The 24,691-nt window shown below is 39.2% G+C and overlaps 1 protein-coding gene across 1 annotated transcript in view; it reads right to left on the reverse strand.

Annotated features, from left to right (window-relative positions):
• KIF6 (kinesin family member 6) overlaps window positions 1-24,691 on the reverse strand; it is a 294,225-nt gene that overhangs the window by 76,834 nt on the left and 192,700 nt on the right. The window contains exons 14-15 of the mRNA XM_084623973.1: window positions 8,454-8,562; window positions 1,188-1,243 (exon numbers count right to left, since the gene is read on the reverse strand). Coding sequence (XP_084480099.1) covers window positions 1,188-1,243; window positions 8,454-8,562 — 165 coding nt within the window. The remainder of the gene's footprint in view (window positions 1-1,187; window positions 1,244-8,453; window positions 8,563-24,691) is intronic.

The following is a 24,691-nucleotide window of genomic DNA, read 5'->3' on the forward strand; positions in this document are numbered from 1 at the left end:
AATCCTACAGTGTTGTTTCTTCTGAAAAGAGCTAGACAAAAAGGTGTTTTCCTCCTGGTGCAGAGGGATTTCTCTTGAAACCCTGAGATTGTCTAATTTTGTTCTTTTGTTTAACCACTCACCCTTCTCATATGAGTCTCACATTCCTACTTATTAATTGTACAAGGGTGGTGCACAAAGGCCCGATCAGTACTGGGGCCCTGTTGTGCTAGGTCAGAGGTGGGCAAACTACGGCCCGCGGGCCACATCTGGCCTGTGGGACTGTCCTGCCTGGCCCTTGAGCTCCCGGCTGGGGAGGCTAGCCCCTGGCCCCTCCCCTCCTGTTCCCCCTACCCTGCAGCCTCAGTTCGCCACACTGCCAGTGCTCTGGGCTGCGGGGCTGCGAGCTCCTGCCAAGCAGCACAGCTGCAAGAGGTGCAGGCCTGCCCTGGTGCTCTAGACTGCACGTCGGTGTGGCTGGCTCTGGACGGGGGGGCGCAGCTGCCTGTCCTGGTGCTCTGAGCGGCATGGTAAGTGGGCGGGGAGCGGGGTGGGTTGGATAAGGAGCAGGTGATCCCTGGAGGGGGCGGTCAGGGGACAAGAAGCGGGGTGGGGTGGGTGGATGGGTTGGGGGTTCTGAGGGGGCAGTCAGGGGGTGGGAAGTAGGAGGAGGTGGATGGGGGTGGGGGCCAGGCTGTCTGGGGATGCACAGCCTTCCCTACCTGGGCCTCCATACAGTGTTTGAACCCCGATGTGGCCCTCAGGCCAAATAGTTTGCCCACCCCTGTGCTATGTTCTTTACAAACACACAGGTAAGCGCACTCCCTGACCCACACAGTTTACAATCTTTCTAAACCACACAGTATTTGGATATTTTCCCCATCAGATTCTGGATTGCAAATTCTAAACACCTTTCAACAGGGCTGTGTTCCACTTCAGATAAGTGACAGCTATTATCTAAACCCCCAAATGAAGAATATATTTGGCTTTCACATTATGAAATTTCTAATAATCAAAGTTTGTACTTAAAATGACCAGATCTCCTGTCATCAGCTGGGAACTAGTCTTAAAGGGACTTTTATTAGTAATGGGTTGGCTAATTTTAATCAGAAAACAGACTCTTGTTACATGTCCCTGGTGTGTTATGAATGTATGTTAAAACCAACAATTATTTAGATAGATAAGGAAATTAAAACAAATCTACTTACTTATTTTATTTCTTACTTCATTTACTTTTTCTCCGAGAGATTTTGCTTCAGCAAACCTAATGACAGAAACAGAGTAACAGGTGGAGTTACTCAAAACTACAGCTAGAGGTATTTGTTGAGAATAAATTTTCTAACAAATCAAGACTGTATTTCTGTTTGCAAATTAGCTGCAAACTCATTACTGTGAACAATTTATTATCCGTAAGTAGAGTTGGTCACATTTTTTTAGATGGAACAGATTTCTATTGCAAAAGGCAATTTTGTTCAACTTGAATGTGTCAATTTTGACAAAATTTTTGACTGAAAAAAGTCTAAATTAATCATTATGACTTTCTTGTTTTGTTTTGATAGTGTCAAAAAGTTTCATTTAATTTTGTTTTGACTTTTATATTATATGGAAATATTACTTTTAATATTACATGCAATATTTAATATGGTAATATAACACAAAAGTATAAACAAAATGAACTGAAACAATGTCAAACTGAACTGTTTTTACTTACTGAAACAACATGCTTTTTACCTTATCAAAACTAAATGATTCGATGGTCACAAACTGAAATTTTATGGCTTCTTTGTTTCATAAGAAGTTATGAAATTGTAGCTTTTCATTCCAATTCAGAAGAATTAAAAAAAAAAAAAACCGAAAATGTCAGAATATCTTAGGGAACAGAAATTCCGATGTCTATTTGTAAAGATTCACTGAATAGTTTGGATGAAAATTTTTCAGCTTATGAGCTGTGTGCAAACTGCTGACATCACTATTCATTATTTGTGATGTGTAACTGGTCACCCAAGTCACATAGTAAGGCTCCCTAACAAAATTTTAGACGGGAGAATAAGAAATGATGAATAGTGGAAATTATTAATACTCGTTTGTCCACAGATACCCTTCTTTGTATGCAAATGCAGGTATTCAAACAAAAAACCCAGCCAGAATCCAAACATTTGTTGAACTGAAACCCATCCATATGAAAGCTTTCACACAGTCAATGAAAAGGGGCCTGAACATGGTGGAACTGAATCAATGACTTCAAAATTCAAATCAATGTATGGAAACATTATTTTTGTAGCATTCAACCAGCTCTATGCATAGCTGGAAAAGAGGTTTCAAATATGTGACATTTCCCTCAGTTTATTTCATACTCTGTCAAGGATTATAACTGATAAACACCCATAAATTAAATACCTTTTCTTTCAAGCAAATTTTTGTCCTTAGTTTTCTTTTGCACTGTTCCAGTAATACAACATTTTCCTTTTACTTAATACTGCACATTTGTACCCTCCTTATACTGGCACAGATTGAGGTCTTCTAGTGTTACCATCTTGGGATAGTGGTTTGACGGAAAAATTGACCTTGGTCAATACTTGGACAGGAGACCAAGGACAACCCAGCCAGCTGCAGGAAGTGGTGTTGGTGATTCAGTAAATGGCTTTTCCCTCTGTTTTTGTACTGAGCTAATTAACCCTCATGTTTCCAGGGAGTGTTGAAAAAGAAAACTGAGGCTTTGACCACTTGTGGTAATTAAAGATCCCAGGGAACTTTTCGCAAGAGTAGGGATGTTAACCCTGGTGGCCTGGCCAAGTTCTAGAGCTGGTAATAACATTCCTACAGCAAGTTTCAATTGTTTTTAACCTTAAGTCCTAAACTGGTGTGTGGTATTTCTATGTCTGCTTAAATTGTCACTTTATTCTGTCATGAAGATGACTGCATTTCAGCGGCAGGTGAGTGATTCCTGCATGTGTAACATATGTACAGCTATTTTGGGCCCTTCTGGATGTGATATCATAACACAATGAATAACACTTTTAGTGCTGTACATTTCCAAAGCACTGTACAAACATTAACTAAACAAACCCTATAACACCCTTTGGAGGAAGGTATTAGCACCCCAATTTTAAAGGTGGGGAAACTGAGGCACAGAGCAGTTACATGAATTGCCCTACGCCATGCAATGAGTGTAGTGCAATTCATAAGTTCCTAGCTCCTAGCCTTTTGTTCAAGCATCTATACCACCCTGTCTTCATGTAGTCTTCACAGTAGCTTCTCCGCATAAACGTACAATGGTAGTAGTTTAAGTCATGTAAACAGTGGTAAAATTAGTTGACTGTTGGAGTGACAGGTGAGACTGTAAGCTCATTGAGGCAGGGGATATCTTTTTGTTCTCTGTTTGCAATGCATAGCACAATGGGTTTCTGGTCCATGACTGGGGCCTTTAGGTAATTACTATGGTGACACAAACAAACAATTTCCTTATTTCTTATTTCATGAAAGATGACTGCAATGCTTAACTAATAACACTAACAATGTTTCTAAATTAACTAAGTTGAAAAATTCCTTGTTATCCCCTAAGGATCACATCCTCATGTATTATTCAAAATAATCTGCAGTAATTGGTTTCTGCAATCTGCAGTGGTTTCTGTTCAGCCAGAAATGTGATGTAAGGCAGTATTCCTTTTCCAAAAAACTAACAATTAGCATTCTCAACAAACTTGCTTCATCTATATCCTTACAAGGTGCCCATCACCATGATATCTGAGCACCTCCCAAAAAGAGCAGCCAAAAGATAGGATCCAGTAAGTGGACTAAATTTCTCCATCTTCCCTAGGAGGCTGCTAGAATTTTCCTACCCCCTGCTTCCTTTGCCCTTTCTGTTAAACAGGTTGCAGTATCCCAGGCTGTTTGTGCTATTACTGCATCAGTTGACAGAATCACTAGCCTGCCAATATCTAACCCTGCAATTTGTAAAGCTATTTAGGGTACATGGTATACAAAATACACTCTGTAACACCAAATTTATTCTATTTTCATGGTAAAGGAAATTATCTCTATATTCAATGGAACAGTTGAAAAAGTCCTGAGGGATTTGAGGTATATTACAGGAAAACTCCATTGTAATAATCAAAGAAGGAAATAAATACCAGAGGGGTGATTTGCTGTATCAAGGTTGTTGTGGTGCAGCACTAGACTTGTTGTGAAATTCTGAATGGTTACTTAGATGTGTATAGTGATTCCTTGCAGGGTTTGGAGGCAAAACTACTGTACTTGACAGTTAACTGAGCCTTCCGCTGATCTGGATGAGCCCTGCTCTAGCAGAACCTGCTGCGGAAATCCACAAGTTGTATTTCTGACTAGCTCAAACAGCAGTGGTGTAGAGTTAAGAAATATTGCTTTCCCACGAGGGAGATGTGGTTTGGGTAACTGCCCCATCTTAATTAGTCAATTTCCCCCTCAGACTAAGTATTTTGGACCACCACATTCACATTTGTTCATGCTCACTTACTGTTAAAGCTGAATTCAGCATGGATAAGTATCCTCTACGAGAAGGTTCCTTGACACTTGCTATTTATGACACAAGTAGGGAGAAGCCTTAGAAACATTCACTTGCCATCTTCTGTTTTTATAAGCTACTGTATTTCCATGAGCATTGACTTAATACAATCAAAGGGATCTCCTGCAGTCTGGGCAGAGATCTAAGAGAAACCTCCAAATGGCCTCTTTCTCTCTCTCCTCCCAACCCTTGGGCCAAATCCTGAGTTCCTTACTCACTGTTTCTTAATCTGTACTCAGGTAAAACGCCTATGATTGAGTAAAAACAAAACAAACACTTCTGGGGTCAACCCACTCATTGAATTATGGAAAAAGTGTAGTTTCTGATTTTTTTCCAAGAAGAAATCTAGCATAAGGGTGCTCTCAAGGGAGATTGATCATCAGTATGTGAACATTAATGTTTACTGGTCAGTTAAGCAACTGTATTCGTGCAGTCCATAGGAAATTCACATGTAGCCTGAGTGAGTTCCCTCACTCACAGTTCCCTCAAGAAGACTGTTGTTGCTGAGACATGGATTTTAGTTGCCATCATAAGTAAAACTCATAGGGTGAAATCTTTGTCCCATTGAAATGAATGGGAGTTTGGCCACTGACTTCAATGGTGCAAAGATTTCATCCTTAAAATGCAAATATGACATATCCTAAATAATTTTTTTTGAAATATAAGTCTCTGTTTAATTAGTCAGTGTAAGAGCTGACTCTCTTGGAGGCCATCAAATGGGAGAACGAACACACTTAATTTAGCACTCATTTATTACAGGCTATTAGGTGGCACAGCTCGATTCCGTTAAGGATTATTCCAGACTCGATCACCATGGGCCAAATTCAACCCTTGGTAAGTACTGACCACAACAGTTAAACCAGGAGTGAATTTGACACTGTGGTATCAAAGCATATTAACAAAAGCTTGTCAGTTGAGGAGAAAAGGCAAAAATGGCCTAAATTGGCAGATTGGAAAATTGAGACTTAAAGAGGAAAATAAGTGGAAAATCTGATGTAGGAGAACGAAGAAACTGAGAGCTTGTCTACATGGTGTGTTTCAAACGGGACCACCAGCAGGGTCCATACAGCCCAGACAGTGCAGGGCACACTAGTGTGCACTAGAATTTACACCTCTGTGGCACACATTAATGAACCATGTGGAGAAGCCCTCAGACCAGCTTTACATTATACCTCTAAATTACAGTGAGATCTTGTAATTGGAAACATATGCTGGGGCTGGGTTTAGAATGTCTGGTGCAGCATGGGAGGCTAGATTGTAGTGGTTCAAATGGGACGAGTTTTCATGCATGTTTCACTGGAAAATGAGATTTAAGATTCTTCTTCACTTCAAGGAACGGATGCTAAACAAAGCCTCTCCTCTCCTCAATGCCTTGGAAGGAACAGACATTAGTAAGCTTTTTGGAGGTCTAGTGTAGGAAGTCAAAGGCCCGGAACTCTGCCTCTGTGTGGTTACAAATATAGGCATTTAGGCAGTGCCAGTGGGCAGCAGCAGTTTTCACTTTAGAGGACAGAAATGAATAGCAACTGTTTTGTGCCAGATGCATACATGTCTGCAGGAGTGCCCCTTCTACCTCATGAGGCCACTTGTTTAGTGTTCCCCAAGGCCAGCTGAAGTGAAGGGGCAGCTAAAGTCTATTGAAATGAAGAAACCCTGCATTCAGTTTCTCACTTGAACAGTGACTCATTGTGTGACCTTCATCAAGAAACGAATCCTTAATGTACCTCAGTTTCCCCAACTGTAAAAACTGGGGAAAGACATAGTGACACACCCCTGGGAAGTTCTTTGTGGTTTACAGATGAAAAGCAATATTTACAAAGTTTAAAATACATATTTCCCTTATGCACCTTGTTTTAAAGGAGCACCTGATTTTTCTTGTATTTCAGTTACACGAAGGCACCTCTAGAAAGCATCTATATAGCTGGCTCCCAGTGCCCAAAACATTTGAATTGTCATAGTTAGTGTTACAGTCGAGCTTTTAATTTTATGTTAACTCACAACCAACACAAATAATATAACTAAAATGGAAATGAAAAGAAAAGAAAATTCACCCAATATAAGGTAAAAGAGAGGGGAAAAACAAGAGAAAAAAGAGAAGAAAAAAGCAATTAAAATATAAATACATTTAATCAAATGCTGCCATGATATGACAGAAGTGGTTATGCTACTGTACACAAAACTATGAGCATGAGAGGCTTGCATATACAGGAAAGGTATGGTAACCTTTAAATATGTGTTGTGCATAAGATCTTTACTGTGCAATTTGCAACTGGTGGTTCAGCAGCTGCATTCCAAATTACAGACTTGAGATGAATCCATTTTTAACAAACGTAATAAACTTTGAGCTTCAAATCTCGTTTGCTAAAGTCCACTGCAAACAGCATGAGAAATGATTTCCAAATGCATCAAGAGTCCCACAGCACTTGTGAATAATGACAATTGCTATATATTAGAAATGGGGTACCCCAAGAGTGTGGGTCTGAATTCCCTTGAAATTTGGGGAAATATGAATCTGGTACCAAACTTTGTGGTTTGGGCCCATCTCTACTATATATTCAGAATATAAAAGGAAATATGCATTTTCCCTCACAATGCTTTATGTCAGAGAAATTGATAAAAACATGCATTAAGTCCAAGAAATCATGGTCCGGATTTACCACTGTGTTACTCCAATTTTATGTTGATGTAATGCCACTGAAATCTTTATTTATAAACTGTTTTATTAGTTCTTGAAAGGAAGAGATGCAAGGAATGATCACATTAAATGAACAATTTGATCTATTTATCATCAGAATACAGACATTTCTAAACAGGATAGTTCAAATAAATACTTATCTACTTCTTACACTCCCATCATCTTGGTACTTGAGCGCCAGAGAATAGAAGATGTAGACATAAGAATGAAGTTATGCAGTTCAGAGAAGGTGAACAAAAAACTAATAAACAGTGAGTTTCAGAATAAAATGCAGAGAGGAGAAGGAGATAACCTGGGGCCTGATTTTCAGAGATAATCTGAAGTTAATGGAAATGGCAGGTGCTCAGTGCCTCTGAATATAAGGCCTTTGGTGCACAGAAGGTGGGAGACCACTCTAAGGATGAAGCCAGGAAGGGGAGGAGATAAAAGGAAAAGTTGGGAGAGAGACACAGGAGTATAAAAAGTGAGAAAGGTATTATAGATCCACCTTCATACCTCTGATCACCTCCCAAATGCCTTGTTTGTCATTGAACGCTGTGGGTGTGCTGTGTATATATGCCATATGCAGAAGTGGGAATGACATAACACTGTTGGCCAGTTGGCATTATCTGATATTGTGCTATAATTTCCAGGATTATCACTGTCTTCCTTGCTGTGGATTACTACTTTTAATATGCTGCTCTTCTCTAGTCCCTTCCATCCGAAGAGCTCAAAGTGCTTTACAACATTAATATGTGCGGGAGGAAAGTATTGTTATTTCTATTTGAGAGAGATCGGCACAGAGAGGTTAAAATGACTTGGCCAACAACACACAGAAAATCAGTAGTAGAGGACTAGAACACAGGTTTCGTGAGTCCCTTTGGTATCTTAATTCAGTGCCTGAGCCTATAAAACTCTTTCCTACAATGGAAATTATATTAATGAAAGTAGTGGTCACATGACTCCAACTTCCTTTACATAATTCAAAACTATCAAAGCCATCCTGCCATCTATATTCTCTAGGGCTTGTGAGAGAAGAACAGTAATGCTCTGTGACCAGCCTGATTGCTCCTTATATTCTATTCTATTCAGGTTCTTATATAATGCCCCCAATCACCTGATGGGCAATAAATCTTTCCCGCAGGCATAGATTGCTGCTGCCCCAAGTTTAAGTTTGAAGCTTGAAACATAGTTCACAAGAGTCATTGTGAGCCCTTAAAGCCATGGCTGTGGCTGTATCTAAATGTGACACTCACTCACCTCTGTTTAAGAAGCTGTTTGTTGTCCTCGATGGTTATGCTGTCCACATAATCCCTCTTGAAAATTTCAAAAGCCTCCTGACGTCCAAGTGACATTTCTCCTCCTGATCCTGCCCACAAAATAAGTCAGAACTGGCTCAGTGGCAGCTGAAGATAGTTCACATTTGCTTTATTACTGTTGCAGACAAATATTACAGCAAGCCAGCATACAAGTCCTTTAGCAATCAACAGTCAGTAACCAGACTCCAGCTTCTGCCAAGAAAAAAGGTATTTTGGAAGCAGGTAAATCTTTTACTGACAAATTTCATTGATTTACTTCATGTGGGCATCTTCAAACCTGAATTCTTAATTTTTCAAAATTACTTTAATGCTCCCTTAAATAAAACCAGAGTCTAAAAAAAAAACTAAGCATGGCAAACAATGGCAAGTGAAAACACTGGTATTTTCATAATGGCAAATTGCAAATTTTTCTGCGTTCCTCTTTCATCCCCCATTGCTGGTTTCCAGTTACCATTACTATGCAATGCCACAGAGCACGTTATGTCACATTTTAGCGCAAAGACCACACACTGAATATTTTCAGTTCACATGTGGAGAGAGACTTTGGGCTTTATTTAACTGTACATAAACGTTAACTTCCTTCAGTGACAGGTCAGGTACTGAACACACAGAAATGGGCTGAATCCTGCACAGCACAGTTGCACTATTGAGTATATAAGTGTAAGGAGAAAAGAGAGGAGGACACAAAACACCAGAAAACTATGCATGATAGCGTGATGCCTTGTCTCTGCAGACATGCACATTCTCTGCCTTTGCTCTAACACTTTGTCCCCCTTTTTTGTATATGTCCTACGCTTTCATGAATAAGAAAGCAGGAACACAAGAGGGTTGAGACTTACTACACTACTTGCCACACACTATTTGCCCCTAAGCATAGCTCCAATTACACGTGTATCTGAATACAATAACCATGCTCCCCTGTCTGTCCATCAGAGGGATCAATACGAATTTAGCATCCAAAGCTGATTTCTTTATAAACACTATGGAAAAGTCTCATATAGAAACTGCAAATCTGCCATAGTTTTTGCCATAATCTGCAAATCTGCAACAGCTATTACACATTAGCTCTCAGTGCTAATTGGCCCACAGCTCCCTATAAGCAGTTACTGAGCTTGGTATCACCTATTTAGAAATTCAAAGTTTTAAGGTGATTCCAAGCTGACAGAATTATCTTATGTTTATTTATTTATGTGTCAATAAATACAAATGAAGACAGGGTGAGATTCCCAGTGAAGCGCATGAGAACTGTGCAGGGAATGGAGGTGAAGTGGAGGGGATGGAATCCAGCACCCACACTGTGGGAAAGACACAGATTAGCTAAGCAACCTCTACATCGCTACTAATCCATCCTCTAGGTAGGAACAGGGGCTACAAGCCCTATACATTCCCTACGGGGAGACTTGTAGCCACTTGATACTCTTCACTTGTGTCTTTTCTCTGGCCCATCCTCAATTCCTCCTCCTTAGTGGGTCATACAAAGCTAGCATGAAGCCCAACTCTCTTACGTATAGAAGATGTGGAGCCTTCTGGAATGCCTGTTCCAAATACCATCCAATGAAGTATGGAAGTTCTGCTGCACAGCAGTCTTTCAGAACACCTATGATACTGGGTTAATATCACCTATTATATATACACATGTAAAATATCATGGCTGCATGCTTTGTTAGTTACTTTGTTTTAAATGTAAGAGAGATGGACATCATTGAAACTTAAGTCTGAACAGATCTTGAGACAAGCTGAATTAAGTGTATTTGAACCCAGCCCAGCTTGCATGGAAAACTTTTGTATTAAAATTAGCTGGCCCTTATTCTGATACCCCTAATCATGCTGAGTATACCTTATTCCATGATTACTGCCTGCAGACCGAGGCGCTATTTAGCATGAGAGAAGGTAAAAGCATCTACCTCTCAGTGATGAACAACCAGGACTAGGGTGACCAAATGTCCTGATTTTATTGGGACAGTCCTGATATTTGGGGCTTTGTCTTATATAGGCGTCTATTGCCCCCTTGTCTTGATTTTTCACACCTGCTGTCTGATCACCCTAACCGGGACAACAAGTAAAAAAATAAAGTTTTCACTAAAAGTATACTCCAGAATATTATCTTAAGTTTTAATCAACATTAACAGCACATCTGCTGCTAATTTAAAAATTTGCCTTGAAAAAATAGCCCCAGAAGGAACATCTGAATGGCAAAGCATGCAGAAATGCACCACCTTTTTCAAAAAGAGAAGTTAAAACGGAAAGACTCAGTGCAATCGACACATCTGTACAGCCCAAGTGAGCAGAAGGGGATACAAAGGGATATTTTGTATGATAGTGACCTGAAATGATTGCTCCTCTTTCATGTCTGCCTTGAAGCAGCAGTTTAGTTTTACAAGTGAGATTTTATATTGTTTTCTTCCCATCGCCAGCACTAAATCTAACCTGCAACCTGAACTGGATGCTAGATCTGCTCTTTTTTTGTGCGTGTGTGTGTGTGCAGAGCTTCAGTGTGCTTGAGTTAGGCGCAGCAAGCCTCCATGACATGCACAGCTGAGTCCAAGAAAAACAATGCCACATCCTTACTGTTGGGTACTGCTGCAACCTAAGGACCTCAGTCCCTCTTGCAACACCCCCATCATTGCTCCAGATTGTATACCCACCCCATCACTGCCAAACTCACATGAAAAGAATCATCATGGTCACCTGGACTCTTAAACAGAGCTGATTTGCAGGAAAACTGTCTTGTTAGACAATCTCTTTTAACATAAGTGAAAACTAGTTGCCCAGGATTCTTGGGAAGATCAAAATTTCTGGTTTATTGATTATTCTGCCATAAGAAAATAAAGAAATATATTCAACAGTAAATAATTGTATTCTGAAAATGGTGTCCAAAGAGAACTATTAGGAGATGGGACAAGTCATTAAGGCTTGGACAGAAAAACCAGGAGTGTAGGAAATAAGTGTCTAGACATAATGCAAGCAGAAGACAGTCTGCAGAAGAATGCTGGGCCTGAGGAGAATGATGGAAAGACTTTTGGAGGCAGGGAAGTGAGGGAAATACAGCAGAGTCAGCAGAAGAAATCAAGAAACTGCAAAGAACATGGGGAGCTTGATGGGCTGGTAGAAAGATATTATTCCCTCATGGCTGAGCTTTTGTTCTATTCAGTAATGAAGATGAATATGGTTTCCAAGTGGACTCCTTTTCCCACTCCTGATTCTGTGCCTTCTTCCATGCTACCTGTGATTCTCAGAATGAACTCCAATTTCACTAAGCAGTCTCCCACTCTACTTTCACTTCCATGAGGAAAAGAACCCGATCATTGCTGGTATGGTATCCCTGTTTGAGCTTGCAGACTGCATAAGGCATTGCTTTCTGTTTTGTAGATTTTTCCCTGATGTAAAGTGGTATGTACGTCTATATCAATATGTTTGCAATATTGTTGTAACCACATTGATCCCACAATATTAAAGAGACAAGGTGGGTGAGGTAATATTTTTTATTGGACCAGCTTCTGTTGGCTGAAAGAGACAAGCTTTTGAGCTACAAAGAGGTCAGTGCAGCTCATCAGCTTGCCTCTTTCACCAACAGAAAGTGGTCCAATAAAAGATATTCCCTCACCCATCTTGTCTCTCTATAGCACAATGTATAATAACAATACTAATAAAAACATAACTGGGAGAAAAAGCAGTCCATAATGGTAAACTATTGCTGACAAGTTAACTAAACTGCTCAGTTGTAACTACTGATGATGTGGAAAACAAGTTCTTTTACTGTTACTAGACCAGTTGTTCTCAACCTTTTTTCATACTATGACCCGATATTTTCCCTTAGAACTATAAAGAAAGGGAGGGTGGTCACAACTCACAGGTTGAGAACCTCTGTACCTATGTTGAACAAATCATTACAATGCCAATGGGAGTTATGCAGTGAAAACAACAAAAACAGGGGTTGAGATTATCCCACAAGGGTCTAAAATTTGCCCTTAGATATCTCCATGTAATTCCACTGAGAAAGTTCCATTGACTAAGGACAGAATTTGGTTCAGGGGTTTTTACATAAACCATCTAATCTGTATGATTTAGACTTGATGTTTTACACTTGGAGATGGGCCTAAGCCCTATAGCTGAGGTTCACAGCTCATACACATTTTTTATTAGCAAGAAAATCATACATTCCTCTGAAATTTGGGGAAGTTCAGACTTGGGTCCAGATTTCAAATTCCCAAGATTGGGGGTGTACGAGTCCACGGTTTTGGTTCTGCTCATTACTGTTCCAGATCTGGAATTTGGATTTGGGGTGTTGGTTCTGGCCCATCTACATTTCTGATGCAATCCAATTACATGTTTGGTACATAAATACAAATTCTTTCAGCCAAAGGGGTTCCCCTCTTTAAGAGTACAACATGAAACAAGAACTGAATTGAACAAGAACTGAAAAGTTTGCTGTATGCTAGTTCATCCTGGGACAAATCCTTGAAGTCAATGGTAGTCCTTCCTCAAAACAGACTGAATAAAATTGAGTAAGGCCTCAGGTGCTGGTTCATTATCTCTTGAAGTGATGCCAAACAATAAAAATGATTCCAGCACTCAGCCACGTCTATATAGGTCAGCGTTCTACAAATACTGTTAGTCAATAAAGCCTTATTCAGATGACATAAATCCAGTTTTGCCAATCAGGAAACTAATTTAAAGATCAAAGTTTCTTTATGCTATGACGACATATATCAAATGCTACTCACAGCACTACTAAACAGCAAGTACTTGGCCCCGTGGTCAAATAAAATATGGATCACAACCTCCAGTGGGGGAGATGTTTTAAAATAATGCGCAAGTCATCATCAGTGCTAATACGAACGGGACACAGCCTCCTTGCAAATCGAGCACCACCCAGATCAATCTCTGGCAAGGTGCTTAAGGTGGTCTGGTTATAAATTCAGTTTATATTTATCGCTGGCAATCTTCTTGTGTCACCAAAGCTTTTCATTCCCACCTAATCACTGGCCATGTAACAGCATTCCTTGATACACATGCTTCAGAAATTTGTTAGTTTTCTGTTCTAATAATTTCCATACCAAGGAAGCAGCTGAAATTGAACCAGTGCTGATGGAGATGGCTGCTGGGTTCAGCTTCTTAAATCCTCATTTCTGATCTTGTCCTGCCACTTGTTTTTGATATGGAGCAGTTGATGAAGACTACGAGAACTGAAAATATCAATCCAGTGTTCTTCAGTCTGCATCAGTGCCCACAGTGTCATAGATGGTGCTGGAGGATGTTCAAAAGATGTGGATGCTTGTAAAGCAGCAGCAGCAGCCATGTCTTGGGCTGTTCAGTTGGTCTCCAGCTTGCTGTGAAGCAGTGGATCTACAGAACCACAGTTACACCAACTTTGTAAATGTGGGCATTCTGGTGCCCATGTGCTAAGAGCAAAATGAGCTGCCAGCCTTATTCATGTTGACTGGTATCCATTGCGACTATTTAAAGAGTAAGTGTGAGTAGGTGTGTGAGTAAAGTGAACAGAGTTGAATGCCTAGTTAATGGCCAAGATTTCTAAATATGGACAATAAAGTTAGGCTTCTAAATCTGTATTTAGGCATCTAAATAAGCAGCCTGACTTGCAAAGGTGCTGAATGCTAATAAATCCTTTTGAAGCCAGTTTTAAGGGCTCAGGTTTGAAAATGTGGTTTTGAAATGTTTAATTTCTTTTAGTGTTGCCTTATAGGACTGTAAAGATTGTCAGAATTAGGAAGGCAACTTCAAGAAGCAACAGAGAAGCACATTAGGATGCTGAGTCATATCCAGCTTTAAAACGAAAAGGAGAAGTTTATGTTCTATAATCACAACAGAAGGAGCTTCATAAAACTGAATTTGTGAATTCAACAGAAAACATTTACAGGCCCCTTTAGCTAATTTGGAAGGTTTGCTAAATGACAACATGGATAGATGTTGTGGAATTGAGTGAATGAGATGCAATGAAATTATCTACTGCCCCAGGGGAACTTGCTTTTAAATCTAGCACAACAGAAAAAAGTTTTCAATTTAGATACTAAATAATGTGCCTTCATCATATGCTTAAACAACAGTTTACAGTTTTAAGACCTCTCTCCTAGGCTGGAAACAAAATAAATAAGAAAAACAAAACATTCACCCCAATAAAACAAAAAAAAAACCCACCACCAAAGAAAACAAACAAAAAACCACAACAGGCTTTTCCCCATTGCTATCACATGTAATATTTTATGGTGTAATAGGATATCCATATTTTTTACTTACAAGTTAAAATTAACAATTCTATTTCCGTATTTGTATAACACCTACTATGATGGCATGTTGGTCCATGATTAGGGCTCCTAGGTGCTACAACAATACAAATAATATGGTAATAGAATTAATAATAATAAGAAAAATAATAAAAGTGATTTCAATTTAATTTTCAGGTCACAGGCAGGAGAAAAGAAATTTAGAATGGATATCTGTAACTCTCCTCCACTGCTTTTGCAGTATGCTATGTAACAGAATGGCAGTGTTTGTTTGAAACCTCCCACCTGGTCATCAGGTATTGATTGTGCTAGGAGAAATTGAAGTGGGTTCTGCAGACTCTCTGAATCAGGTTGCTCATTATCCAGCCTGGATATGAAAGAGATGGAAGTGATTCTCTGGGGAGAGAGGTTCTTGGGTGTAGGCTAAGCCATCCTGATGGAGGAACCCTAGGAGCAGCCAAGACTGGGGATAAAGTTTGAATGTATGTTGTTGTTAATTTGTTAAGAAAGGCAAACTCCAGGAAGAGGGTGAGTTTCTGATTCTTCATATGCATTTACTGTGGACTTTGGTTTAGAGAAGGTTGAGAAAGGCATCTGCTCATGCATCCCTTTTGGAAATTGGGTGAAAAGTATATTTTGAGCCTAAATCTTGCCATTTTTACCTATTGCCCAATCCTTGAAGTCAATGATTGCCAAAGTTTTCACTGGTTTCACTGAGTTTTCACTGAGATTAATAAAACCATAATTTGCCTTTGATTCAGGCAAAACACACATTGTAGGGAACATGGGCGCTGCCTGAGTAAGGATTACAGGAAGGGGCCCACTTCAAATCATTAAACTTCCTTCTGGAGACAGTTCAAGTGATGGATCTGTTCTTGCCATTACACATTTACACTTATCAAATACCAACAAAGGAACTCTGGCCACTTTTCAAAGTATGCTGAAGACAATTTGAAATGTCTTTTGTAGTCAAACAGAAAGTGTTAGACATGTTTGCACGTAATGTTAGACATGTTTGCATGTAAGCATAATTCATTGCATTGCCACAAGGATCCCTTGGATATTATCATGTTTATCTGCTTAGCATGCAAAATAGTAAAGGTTTTACTGAGCTGGAGAATAATGAACCAATAAAAAATAAATACTTTATAAAACAAAAAACTAGCAGAAATATTCCCCTGATGTAAATCTCAGCTCGCTTCTGCATGAAGAGCATGTGTAATACATCTGGTTACCTTCACTGGGCTACACTTCAAAAACAGGAAAGACATGAACCATGGTACCCCGGAAGTGGTATACAGCAGAACATGGAGTCTTTATTAAAGTTAAAAGCATCAAATGACAGTGCCCAGACACAATGAGCTGAATGAAACTCGGGCACAATCTAATTTCACTGACACCATTGGCATTTAATCTGCTCATATGTGATGATAATTTCAGAGCGGGGGGAAAAAAGATCAGCTTCTTTAGATTGTGATCACATATATTCTGGTATAGCAGCTTTGATACAAATGGCTCCAAAGCACTTCACAAATGGATGAAAGTCTTCCCTTTGCAGAGGGCCAGCACAAGGCCTATGCATAACTGAAATCCAACTTAAACCCTCAAAATAGGCTTTCAGTGGGATGTAAGTGGGGCATAGGCCTTTGCACTGGGGTGCATTACACTCAGACAAAACTGATTGTACAATCCAAAGTCTTTAGTATATATAAGAATCATTAAACCCACCATCAAAGTGAAGCCACCTCAGAATGAAACAGTGCAGCTATTTGTCAGCAGACGACACTAAAGTATATAACATCCAAGAAGTGAAGAATAAATACAATTTCTAATGGAAAAATTTGTGTGAACAGCATGTGATTAACCAAGCTGGAATCTGGCCAAGGTTACCAGAATTAAAGAGACACCAGTTAAATGAGCAACAAAAATTAGGTTTTGTAAAAATAAGCTTTTACAAAGATTAAGATCAATAGAAATGCTTCAATGAAAATTGTTTACAAAAACTCCAGCAGAAACATTTTTAAAAAAACAATGAGTATTCCTTCAGAGGGATCGTAATCCAAATATTGTAGTGATTATGAACCCGAAAGTTGAATTGACCACAAACTGACTTTAAAGTAAAGCAAAACTGACTAACCTCTTTTAGTTTTCCAAGATGAGAGTGTTGTAAAAAAGTAAACAAACAGCATTCACAGTGAAAAGCGTATTTGATCTTTTTAAAATTCCTTCAGTTTTATTAATCTAAGTCATTGCTAAGGGAATTTATTTTAGAAACTAATCAGACAATACCTCTTTAACATCCTAACACAACTCTTGCAACAAAGATCACATAATTCTTAATGTCCACAGAGGGCCAGGACTTCAGTTTTATGTATCATCTAAATGCTGGCACCTCTACTAGCATAGTGCTCCTTAACATCACCCCAAGATAGTAATTTAGTATCAGCCCTGAAAGACAAGTGTTATGAAGACAATTCAGCTCTTTGTCTCAGTTTCCCCACCTGGAAAACGGGCATATTAGTTTGTCTACCTCACAGATGTATTGTAAAAATTAGTTTTTAAAGCACAATAATAAGAAGTGCTATATAAATGTTAAGTGTTTTTAATAACTAATGAATCATCAAAACTACTTCCTGGCAGAACCCTACATTTTTCCCTAGGGGCCTTTGATCCAAGGACTACCTTGGTCTGACTGTGATTAGCTTATGTGATCTGTCAAGTTCACAGCTTGAAGTGGTATGGCTGCAAGATGCTACTGAATATCTGTTCTAACATCAAGGATTTACAGTGTGGCTACAGTTAATATATAATGTTGTCTAGCTATGCTTTCATGTTTTCTTTAAAGAGCCAAGGGATAGCATAGCTCCCAAATTTGAGGTGGGGGTGGAGGGACAGTAAGGGCATAGAATCTGAGAATCAAAAAACCACTTACCATAAAAAAAAACGTTTGCAGATGTCAACAGTGAAGTAGGGTATTTGTTGGTACACACAAGTTTGGCCAAACCATGTTTCTTATGTTCTGATATAACTATTACTAAGGAAACATTTTACCTCTCATGCATCAGAGTTTGCACGGTTCAAAGGAGTTAAATGAAAGACTCAGACTAAGCCCTTCATCTATTATCTGCTGATCAATTACTTGATCAAGGCTGCCTATGAGTTTACACACTTGCCTTCACACACACACACACACACACACACACACACACACACACACACACACACACACTAAAAGACAGCCCTTAATTAGTAGGTACACAGAGAAAGACTGAGTTGGGCTAAAGCATGGCAGGCTTGGCAGAGGCTCAGGGGAGTGCATACAAAGGAAAATCTGAAGTCAAACCCACAAGAACTTTAGGAGACCCACCCAATGGTGCTACCACATCTAAATAAATAAAAAGGATTCATGTTTGCCTGTGCCAGAAATCACACATTTCACATAGCTTCTGACAAACAGGATCTATATCACACACCACGTTGCTCAGTTTATATTAAGGGCTGGACATTAAAAACAGGTTGTGTTTTTTTCCTTCTTAGTAACAGAGTCTAAGTCTGCTTTGCTCCACTGTTGATGCTGTTGCAAAGTTTTTGCTGGAGCAGAATAAGAGAGAGCTAATGTGTAAGACCAGTGTATTCAGACCCTGTGAAACTAATACTTATGTGCAGCCAGATGCAGGTGCACTTAAAGATATGGTAGCAACCCAAGTTATTTTCCAAATTGTCTTGCAAGACTTAGCAACGTAAATCAATCTTATTCAATGGTGTTACTATGTAAATTCTCAGGAGTTATTGCAGCCCAACTCAGAAATTAGCTTGCACAATATTTGTATTTGGTGGTAGGGCCAGATTCAGGGCTCCTTGATTACCGTTCAGGTAGCGTAGCATCATCAAGGAAAAAAAAGTTTGCGTCGTAATGTAAACCTCATTTTGAGGGCTTGCTGATTATCATCCATTAAAAATAATGATTTAATATTTATATAATGGCATACCCAGAGGCTCCAATAAAGACTGAAGCCCCACTCTCCATCCTGTGAAGAGCTTTCAGTCTTAAGAAACACGGTGCAACTGAAAAAGATGAGAACTTGTGGAAATCCCATCCTCATTACTACACTGGCTCATACAGTCTCTAGTGCAAGAGGGAACTGGTCACCTATCTATGGGACTCTTTTGTTACTCAGATAAGAGACACAGTAAATGGAAAAAGCAGTTGTATGTCTACTGTTCTGGCAAAAGAACAATATATTCCACTCAAAAGGAATAAAAGAAGGAAGACACACAAAATTAATTCCTACTTAGATGTCTATTCCCTGAACAATGAGCTGGCAGACAGTGTCCCACACCACTGAAAACCAACACCATGCCTCAGCTAGTGAGAGGAACAATAGTGTATCACAGTCAATTTTTCCAAATGCAAACTGAGTCTTCCACCTCATCTGCCTCTGAAACTAAGTCTAACATCAGCCATACATGTACTTCTCCAATGAGACCCAGAAAAGGTTAAAGCTGGAGCTCTTTTCAGTTTATTCTGACCTGTTTCCATTCAACTATATTTTTGGGCTTTAATGTTCAAGCTACATCATAACTGCTGATCTGACACATTCATCCTTTGCATGGTACTGGGCCTATTCAATACTGGACCTTCTTACTTAACTTACAAGAATGCCAATCAGAGATGCATGTGGGTGTGGCTTTATATCATCTGGATGTAAGACTCTTTCTTCTCTAGTAGCAGACCTATACTTAAACCTATATCACACGTGATCATAGAATCATAGAATATTAGGGTTGGAAGGGACCTCAGGAGGTCATCTAGTCCAACCCCCTGCTCAAAGCAGGGCCAATCCCCAATTAAATCATCCCAGCCAGGGCTTTGATGTAGATGAACACTGCGTTTTTTTCTTAACATGGCAATGATGGGATTTTTACCATTACAACTGCAGCTGAAAGGCTTAATTTGAGTTTATACCTTACCTCTCAGACCATGAACAGCAGAATTGTAGAGAATATCACACAAGGGAAATGCTGTGCGTCACAAAATAGGTGACTGCTGAAGTAGTTTAAGACTGTTCTCTCTGAATATAATTAACATTAATTTAAAAGAAGGTTGTTTGCTGGTCAGCTGGACCATCTATCACCTTGTATTAGACTACATACCATTAGAAGAATGGAAGACAGCAAAGCAGTACGATAAAAGTTTAAAATTCCTATTATCAATTAAATAAATATAGACATTTTGACATTCTGCATATATTTTGTCATGTTTAAGTAATGAACACTGCCTTTAAATACTTGCATGACAAATGAGGCTAATCTCCTGCCTTTCCACATAATATCTCTCTCGATCCCTGGAAGATTACTCTGAATGATGGGGTAAGAGTATTTCAGAAGCCCTACTAAATGACTGCCTGCATCAATGAAGTCATGACAGATTGGATCAGAGACAAGTTAAGTTTTTCCCCAGAGACAGCTGCATGAATCTGCATGTATTTTTGGGGCCTGGAGAGCCGGCTTCAACACCAGTCTTGCCGGTAACACTAGAAACCACAGAAAGGCGTATTTAGTCTTCAGAGAAGTTTGGAGTCTAACAGAGGAAAAATGACTTGTTATAAATATGTATTTGGGTTTGGAAACTCACTGTACTTTAAATTCCAAATTATTTCTGTTCTCACAATTTTGTTTTGCAACAGCTCTTTTCTTTATTAAGGTCATTGAGATCTTCTGCAGTGAAATGCTATATGTCCTGCACCTCAGGTAGACAAGTAAAGACAGCTTGGAGGACATACTGTACGTGTGCTGACAGCAGCACATAAAGCTTTCTGTAGGAGATTCTACTGTCTCTGCGGAGTTAAGAGTAGATGTAGAAAATACAGACATGAGGTACCACATTTTTGTGTGGGAGCAGGAAACAAGAGGCCAAATTAGAATGGAAAGAACTGGATGCACCCATTGATGTCAATGGAAATCTCATCTCCTTATGCTATGGCTGAACATGACCCAGAGTTGCCATGAATGAGTCTTCAGATGAGCATTTAGATATATTTAGGTCAAATTCAGCCTAGGTGTGCGTGATAAATTCACTGACTTCAAAGATTTACTGCGTCCTTTCAGGTAGGCTAAATTAGTCCTGCTTCCTTTTGGCTGTGGAAAAACAATGGTCAAGAGACTAGGAAAACCCAATGCCAGAGAATTAACTTTGGCCTTTGGTTTGTTGAAGCATTAGTTCATTTGTTGAAGCAGGAGTTAGCCTCTGAGAAGAAAGTTGATTAGCTATTAATATAAACATCAGAAGGCCTGCTTTTCAGAGGCTCCAGCCACCCATAGATTCAGCTGAAGTCAATGAGAGCAGTAGGTGCACAATAATTCTGAAAAGCAGACCTATCACCTACCAGAGGCTTAATCCTGCAAGGTGCTGAGTGCCTACTGCTTGGCACTGAGCATTCTCTATTGCCATTGAAGTAAATGGGGGTTGAGCGCACTGAGGGACTTAGGTGTGGTAATGTTTAGTGTAACTTTTAGGTGCCCCACCACCCAATGGAATCCTCAGCCCCAAACTGGGTATCCAGACTTTCTCTACAATGCCCAAGGAGAGTTAGGCACCTAAGAAAGGGATTCACAGAAACCAGCAAGTTGAGTGGGGAGCTGCCTAAACCAAGGAAAGAGGGGTGGCCTAAGTTGCACCCCTCAAATGTACCTTACTCCTGATGGAGGTTAGCCGTGAACTCAGGGGCTGAGTTGCTTGGTTTCATCAGGGCATAATTGGCTTTGTGAATGCCCAACAGCAGAAACTAAGGTGCCTTGGGAATTTAGGCACTTCCAGGGTTAGTGGGCTTTTGAGGAGTAGGGCTTTTGAGGATCTTGGTGGCTCCTAAATGTTGGACTTTTACAGCTAAAATGGCAGTAAGGCCATCCCTTTGTGGATGTAGCCCTTAGTGCCTCATAAAATGAGCTCAGCACCTTGCATTATCAAGTTTTTTCAGTACTTGGAAAGCAACCACATACCTGGCTCTTCTATCTAAAAAGGATATGAAATGGGAGCTATAATAAAAATAGGGGACAAGATGACAACAAATCAACAAAGTGAACATGGATTGTACCTTTGACTGTATAAAAGAAGTATCCAAACTGGGTAACTGCTGTCTTGAATTTGCCACTATATCAAATCCCAGTCTAACTATTCTTATACAACTTTTAGCTGTCTTGGCATAGGCCTCCCCCAGCTGCTCAAGAACTTTCCATCCTTCTTTTTTTACCCTCTTTTGGCCAGCTATCTTGAAAGCAGTAATCTGTTCCCCTGACAAAAGGAATTTTAAAGAGAACGCAAAAGACTTTGGTATGTTGTCAAAAATAAATGGATTCTGAATGTTATAGACATCGCTTTTATCCCTCATCTTCACCCTGTTACTAACAACCCATTCTTGAACAAGTGTGCTCTGTACTCATCCACATATAATTAGGATTCATGGTGCTCTCACCATCTGACAGAAGCCAGCTGAACTTTAAGCAAACAGAAAAGGAGTACTTGTGGCACCTTAGAGACTAACCAATTTATTAGAGCATAAGCTTTCGTGAGCTACATCATATCGTGGATGCATCTGAGGAAGTGAGCTGTAGCTCACGAAAGCTTATGCTCTAATAAATTGGTTAGTCTCTAAGGTGCCACTCCTTTTCTTTTTGCGAATACAGACTAACACGGCTGTTACTCTGAAACCTGTCTTTAAGCAAACAGTTTCAATTTGTTAGCAAACTGTTTGATGAACCCTGACACACCTACTTTTTTTTTTTAAAGAACATCTTTATTAAAAGAACACAATTTGCTAAAAGAGAACAGGATGAACTATTCTTTCCAGAACATATGGACAAAAATGTAATCCAATCCTATTTACAGCCAAGAAAAAAAGGTATTGACATACTACATTTTAAACATGGGATTACAAAACACATCAACACACTGTACTTTTATATTATACAAATAAAATCTTAAGATCTATAGAATTCTGCAGCTAAAAATTAATTTTAATTTGAACATACTGAAGATACCATAGAAGATTCAATTCAGGTACTTGGCTTTGTGTCACAACCATGAGCAAATCTTCTTTCTAGCATAAGAAGTTCCAACTCCATGGCAATCATTTCTGATTGATCAAAATGTAAAGTGTTTTAAATAGTAACAACCCTTGTGATAAACAAAACACAAAATGGCTGGTCAAATGTCTTGAATAGCTTTCAGCAATTTGGAGACCTTTGGGGTGCATCTGAAACCTGTGACTTAAAGGAAGTTGCGAATTATTCCTATTCAAAGTTGCTTCATTGTTCTTTGGGCAGGAGAGAATGAAGTAGTTTTTCCCTTTCTTTTTAAACTATTTTAAGACCTTCCTTCCACCCTGCCCCCCAACTGAAATCGTTGTTTGCATGATGACACCACCTGGTACCCTTATTGACTACATATTAAACTTGTATACACTAAGCAAACATTTTCATTTAACTTATCACTTACTATGTGTTTTGTGTCTTACTGCAGTATTGTACTATGTAAAATAATGCATATAATGTAACAGTTTGATAAATCATAAATGTATGTGATCTTTCAAACAGGTAAAACAACTTCCTAATCTGGATTAGGGAAAAATGTTATTTACAAAAATTGTTTAGCAATCTAGAAACTGATCCTACAACCAGATCTGCCTTCAGTGGGACTCCCCATGTGCATGGGGGTCCATAGTAGCAAATCTAATACAGAATCAGGGCCTTATTTGTCATGTCCCATACTCCTTATGGAACTTCAGAATGCAGCACTGAGACTTAAGAAATGGGTTCCACTGAAATCAACACCCCACAATGCGATCAAAAAGACCATGTTTATGGCATATATTATTTTGGGTTTATTCTTCCTAAGATACATGTTTGCAAGTCTTAACTCAAGATTTTTGGAGTCACACAGATAGATGTATGACTATAACCATTGTGATGCCAGAGTTTCTACTTGTTAGAGCAGGGCACTGAGAGTCCAGAGACTTGAGTTCTACTATTGATTCACTGTGTGACCCCATGGCAAGTAGTTTTATCTTTCTATGCTTTAGTTTCTACATCTGTAATAGAGGAATGATAATTCACTTTTCAGTTGTTTGGATCTGATGAATGATATAAGTGCAAAGTATTGTTAGTATTAATAGGATGCTTTAAAGTCACCACACTCCTTAAAGGACTAGTGGCTTTCCTGTCTATTCTGGAAACTCTTCAAACTTGGAGTTTAGCCTAGACACAATCAAGAATAAATATTCGGCTTTTTCTTGGTCCTGTGTTATCCTGGAAGTTTAATAAAAGTCATTGGTAGGATTTTTGTTGAGGAAAGCAAGCATAAAGTGCTTTTTTATATAGTGGTAATGGAAAAACAAAATATTCGTTACATCTATTAAAGAGATTGTCTACCAGACAATTTTAGAGCATCTGCATTTCCAGTATGAATTTAAAACACATTTACTTTGGCTGTACTTCATCTGAGAGATAATGGGATTTGTGTGCATATGTAACTCTGAGCCATCACTTGGAAAAAATGACCCCAAAAAGTCTCCTATCTGCTTCAGATTAGCTAATGTGTTATAGTATATATAAACTGTATAATAACTTAAGGCTTTCAGACATGATTTTCAATTGTTCCTCAGCTTGGAACAAAATTTAACTCCTTATGTGGATCCCTTTTTGATTACTACAAAATATTTACATTTGAGATGCTGACTTGAGAAACAGGAAATCAGTGAAAATGCGTTATGGAGAAGAAATTCACCCCACAGAATTTAAAGCTGCTTTGTGTACAGTTTTTTTCTGCACTATGGTTTTGGTTTAGTCTTTAGTAGTCACAGTACTCTGACCTGAGATATAAAAGTGAAAGTTTGCCTCTCTTCCTAATCCAAAGCATGTAGGATGTAGTTACTCGAGTGGA

This window comes from Lepidochelys olivacea, assembly GCF_965140295.1.
Source record: "Lepidochelys olivacea isolate rLepOli2 genome assembly, chromosome: 3".
Classification (NCBI taxonomy): Eukaryota; Metazoa; Chordata; order Testudines; family Cheloniidae; genus Lepidochelys; species Lepidochelys olivacea.